Genomic DNA, 6,000 nt, shown 5'->3' with positions numbered 1-6,000 from the left:
GTGCCGAGATCTCTTAACGGATTATCATATCGGTGCGTTCTCTTCACTGGACGTGGCTCGACTTCGCTCGGCACATATCGCACGGTGAAAACGTGAACGGTGCAAACAACTCTTTTTGAAATCGTTTCGATATCCAGACACTTTGGTCACACAGATGCGAATGCGTCTTGGAACCAAGAAGCGCAGCCGTCGCTGCTGGTGTCACGCTTGTCGTTCCGTCTGAGGGTGCCGATTCGGAAACCAGCCGCGGACCCTTAAGCCGGGATAGGCTTAGCGGCACGCAAAATGATGTACTCGCCGGACAAGATGATGGGGAGCAAGGGACTCCACGGGGCACCGATCACCGCCCCGGGGTGCTTCCCCTCGGGGAGATACTCGCCGCCGCCTTATCGCGCCGCGCCGGATCCGATGCCGCCGCCGCCGAGACGATGTATGCCGAACTCTACGGTGAGTGAAACTACTTGTTCCCTACTTGTGATTTTCGTCGAACCTTATACACATATCCCGCCCGATAGTTTCGACTGTTTCGAGGATTATTGTGAAATTCTTCGCGAGAATCTTCACAATTTATCTCGGGTCGCGACGTTATCTGCGACGTAAACGCGATGCAACGATAAACGAATTAGTATTCACAATACTGATGGGTCGTTTCTTCTTTTAAACGAGTTATATATTTCCTATTCTTTTGTACATATTTATACGTATTGTACTAGAAGAGACCGAAATGTATGTAACTGATTGTGAGTAGAGGCAGTTCTAATAGAAAAATCTGTTTGTATTTATGTAGCACAACAAATATTAAGTAAAAATAACATATTAAAAATTACAAGTCAGCGGATTAATTTATCGCGATTGTCATATCAGAGCATCCTGAATGATACAAATAGTGAATAAAATAATAGGATACAAATCAAAAAATAATAGGAACAAAATAATAGGATACTTATCGGATATTTCTTGAATCAATCTTAAGTTTCTTAGTAATCGCATTACATAAAACGTTCCATGAATATTCTAATGTGTTTAGTAATGGATGAGATTTAGCTTCGTTCATCGATTGTGTCTCTTGCTTCGATGAGCAGATCAGTAAATCAAATCAAGATTTTATTTTAAGAGAGTACGTATTGTCGATTAGATGTCTCAAAAATTTTGAACAACGCCGCAACAAGATTTGTATAAAGAAAGCTGAAACTGCTTTTTCTTACTCTTACCGATACATATTCAATTATCCGATGAAAATAGATATTTAAATAATACCGACCACAAAAGTTAACGGAATTAAATTATTCCACGAATTAACTTATAATGATATCAAGTTATAATATATTTAGACGAATTAAAAATATAATTTGTCTCATTCTTTAAAAGTTGAAAATATCACAAATTCGTTAATATAGTCAAAGAATCAGAAAGATAATCTAAAAGGAGTCAATTCTCTTTCATAATAAAATTGAATAGATAATTTGTTTATTAATCTAACAAAAGATTACTACACCGCGTACAATGTGTAACATACATTTTAGATTTAAAACTTGCTTAACACATTTGAAATATTTGAACGTATTCGTGATTACATTCAATTACATTGTATTATTTACCGCGCATGCAATATATTACACGTGTTATTGTACGGCTAATATGCAATTTGTTTTCGGTTATTTAAAATGCGTTTGAAACGGTAAACTGGATAAACGTAAGAATACGACACTACGGAGCATTTAAAGAGGGTGGCGAGACATGTCGTTGAAATTTCTCTTCATTCGTTTTCATTGCCCGACACTTGACCGCGTCGGCATGTTGTTATGCTGTATACTCATATTTCTCATACTTATTGCTGACATGTAGACACACTCAATTTTAGTGCGAATATATCTATAAATATAACTGCGGGAAATATCAAGAATACGTATAAACTCATGTTTCTTTTTATTAGATTCATGGAAAGATCAATATTTCTCCCAAGTTGCATCTATATTTATAAATCATCGCCTTTCTGGAAAAGTTTGGATCCATTTCTTCAGAATTGCATTTAGCTAATGAAACAGATATTCAGTGAAATTCTTCGCGAGAATGGATAAGTTATATCTTGTTACTACTAGTGACATTGTAAATGTACAATATTCAGAGAATTTATATTAAAAAATATATTTGAGTAGTAGGTACGAAGAAAAGTGACAATGGCACTTTAAAGATATTATTTATTGAATAGTTTATGCTAACAATAGTAATTTTATTTTACCGTATAATAAACACTGTTATCACATATAACTCAAAATAATACAAAACTATTAAAAGTCAATCATTTATTAAAAATTCATATTTTGATAATAGTTAAAATAATTTAACATAATAGCATCTAATTTAAGTAATATTTTAAGAAATTTTCATCGCGATTATAGCGTATCTTTATTAAGAATTATATGAATGGATTTTGAAAAACAAATCTATACTATAGATAAGATTTCAAAAATTCTCCAATATTTATTTAAAAAAAAATTATCTTTATTAGAGGCAAGTGACTCTACTGTTAGATCTAAAATATATTCGATTGGCTTTTTTGAAGGTTTTTTTATAATAATTAAAACAATTTGACGGATAAAGGATTGTGGGCGATTTATAAATGTCCAGAATAATCAAATAATCATGAAAGATATTTCCTTCATAGCATGCTAAACTAGTTTTAAAAAAATAGAATATTTTTATCGAAAATACTTCAATATTTATCAGAAAATACTGATACGTAATTGTCTGTACGGAGATAATAGTAGTCTAACACATTTTGTTTGTTCTCTACATATAAAACCATTTTAAATAGAATTTTAAAAAAACGTTGAGTCGAACTTAATTAAGAAATCATAAATAAGTATTTCGTTCATCAATATTAATACTATTAGATTTCGTTTTAAGAAGAATTTTGAAAAAAACTCTAATGTGGCTATATTGATAATTTTATCAAAGAAAACTAACTGACTCAGTAATTGACTTACATTGGCATCACTTATGTCAAACAAGTAGTGAAGAGAAACCTGATTGTATGGAAAAAAGCAACACATAATATGTAAATCATTTTTCAATTTACAAACTTGAAACAAGCTTAATTTCCGCTTGTATAATTTCTTCTTTATCTCATATATCGACAAATTCAAAGAATTATGTCAATCCTGTTCTGATAAGCTTGTCTCCAATTAGGCCAATCTAACAACTGACTATCATAATTGAATTTAAACTATTATTTGCGCCGAATCACCATTGTGAATATAACAATCACTCGAGCAACGATCTGATCGCGCTAAATTGCATTACCGAGCTGTCGTAGAAATGCAGCTTCGGTCGATGCAAAAGTGAAATTGGTCGGGGAAATATCCGTAGCGATAGAATTCGTGTCCGGCGAGAAGCGCTCAATAAAAATAACTTTCGATTCGCAATGCAGTTAAAATTAAACGTCTCAAGGTTTCATTTAAATCATATTCCACGGTTTGCCGAAGCGCTGCATTTAGAGTATGCACGTAGGTATCGAGCGATATGTTTTTCTATCAAGGTCGAACGAAATATCATTAAACGAATCGTACAGAAGTTGCGTTGTCCAAAGATATCGAGCCATCAGCGAGAGAGGAATCTAAACGTGTCGATAAAGTCCCTCTACGTAAGAATATTTAAAATAAATGAAAGGAGAAATTTTTGATATTATAAGGACGAGGATTAAACCGCTCGAGTAAAGTCTAGGATCTGAGCGGATATCGATTATTTTAATGTCTTACGACCCCCACGGCGAGTTTACTTAGTTGTGAATATGCCGCTAACTTTACCTTACGCTGTTAGTCTTCATAAATTTAATAAGATAGAGACATGAAAGCTATTCGTCACTATTTTTAATGTTGAAAATTGGCACAATCCTAGAGAGAAATAAAAGCTTATGTAAAATGAGATCTCGGTCTTTGACAATTAATACACGCTTTACGCGCGATCGTTATTTCAAAATCAAAATCTTTCTATTGTCTTTTACTTTTCTTTCAATTGCAAATTGTTGGAACAATGGTCTTACTTGTTGTAATAACAATTCTCTAACTTTCGGTATTAAAACTCTAGTATTTAACTTCTTCTGTGGGCAGCAGAAAGTTTATTGAAATTGCATGTTTTTCAAATGTTTAGCATTGCAAAGTGAATCAATCTTGGCATTTGAATTCGAGATATCACTATTTCACAAGTTATGCAAAAATGTATAACAATTTCTTTACAACTTGACATTGCAAATTATGTAATTTACATAAAAAAAGGAAATAAATATAACAAATTTTACATTTATATTTACATTAGAGCGATTTTATCATGCCGTTTTTGCTATTGCAATTGAAACGAGAAAGAAAAGAAAAAGAAGTTTTGATTCTATCCACCTCATCGATTCAACTCATCCTATTTTACGGCAATACTCATAAAGCCTGTGAAACTAGCAGATATCTAAGCGGAAACAATCACAGTTGAGCCACGTTCTCTTCTCTACCCATTTCTTCAGCCACGCTCTCATCTCCCTTGTCCATCTTGTCCTTCACTTTTCCGATCCCTCGGCAGACTTCTCCGACTACCGAGGTCGAAACCAAAACCATATCGAACGACCGAAGCGTCGAGTTTCCTCCCCCGTCGGCGCGATGCGTTCCCTGGGCTACATCGCGGGCTCCGCAGTCTTTAGTTTATTCATGTGACGTAATAGGATAAAAACCGTCGCTACGAGCTGAGTGCCTAGATGAGATTACAGCCGTACTGTTACGCCCGGTAACGCGAATCCGATGTAATCGCCCCTTCCTTTGATTTTTCTGTTCAGTTCTCCCGATAACGCGCGAGAGGTGGCTCCGCACGGAACGCATCCCAGCGTACTTATACCATCACCCCTTCATCACCTCCCCTCCTACCTTTCCCATTTCACTCGCATACTAATGCTTTATCGCCTTTTTCTTCTGGATACGATTTTCTAAGTACGGATCGGACATGACTAATACTGTGACCGAAAGTTGTGATTCCGCGAATCGGAAACACCCACACACAAAACACTTTTGGTACATTCCTTCACATTCTATATTTAGTCGAGTGGGATAGAATAGGGAATATCGATACTATTAAAAATCTGCATTTTTTAAAATAATAATAACACATTGTAAAAGGATCGCCTTAAATCGGCGATTTAATTTATTTGTCTAACAATAAGAAAAGACGTTAGACTTTATCGGCAAATTTTTCATTTTTATATAAATAACAACGATCAGATGCATTATTTTTCATAGCTATCGTATACCTTAAGATCAGCTTAAAATGATTAATGATAAATATAAATACGTTATAATCTTCAAAATTTATACGAATGTTAAAGCAGCTAATATTATCTTTATAGTAATTAAAAGGAAGAAATTTGGAATGAGATTATTTTCAAATATCACAAACATTTTTATAAACGATTTGCTGACGAAACGGTAACGATCGATCGGTGATTACTGGTCATTCGAGTGTACATTTATTTTGATGCCGCGCAAGCGCATATGAGCGCGGATGTTCGCGGTTAAAAGAAGGTATCGATGAAGGTCGATCGTTAATTGTCTATCGCTATTAATTGTCTATGAGCATCAGGCGTGGTTTTCACCTACGGTGTTAATTATCTATGATAATTAATACAGGGACCCATTACGTATTCATCGGCTTGATGGTAATTATTCACGCTTCGTTGGACGTTACTTTGCATGTTTTCTGGTTGACGAACCTTTCATCCGGGTGGCATATTAACGATCCGGCTTAATAAACGCAGCTACTCTTTTTACACGTCATTAATCTTTTAATTTTCGCCTCTCGCCGCAATGCAGTCGAACTTTGATATCAAACATTTGGATGCTGCATATATGTATTATTCATTGCGCGACCATGTCGCGGTGGCAGGTGAGCGATGCCCGCTTTATAACGACCTAATTTTTTTTAACATTGTACAAAGAGATGATAATACGTTCGAGAAAGTTTCATTAT

The 6,000-nt window shown here is 34.9% G+C and overlaps 1 protein-coding gene across 3 annotated transcripts in view; it reads left to right on the top strand.

The window, feature by feature from the left end:
• Window positions 1-268: 268 nt before the first annotated feature.
• Window positions 269-6,000, top strand: part of LOC112455294 (inhibitory POU protein) — a 43,915-nt gene continuing 38,183 nt past the window's right edge. For all 3 annotated transcript variants that reach the window (XM_025017108.1, XM_025017107.1, XM_025017106.1), the window contains exon 1: window positions 269-447. In XM_025017108.1, the coding sequence (XP_024872876.1) occupies window positions 286-447 (162 nt within the window). In that variant the 5' untranslated portion in view covers window positions 269-285. The remainder of the gene's footprint in view (window positions 448-6,000) is intronic.

The sequence above is a fragment of the Temnothorax curvispinosus genome, unplaced genomic scaffold (assembly GCF_003070985.1).
Source record: "Temnothorax curvispinosus isolate PA1 unplaced genomic scaffold, ASM307098v1 QBEX01005987.1, whole genome shotgun sequence".
NCBI lineage: Eukaryota > Metazoa > Arthropoda > Insecta > Hymenoptera > Formicidae > Temnothorax > Temnothorax curvispinosus.
Note: the sequence above shows the minus strand (reverse complement) of the source record. Positions and strands in the feature narration are given on the sequence as shown.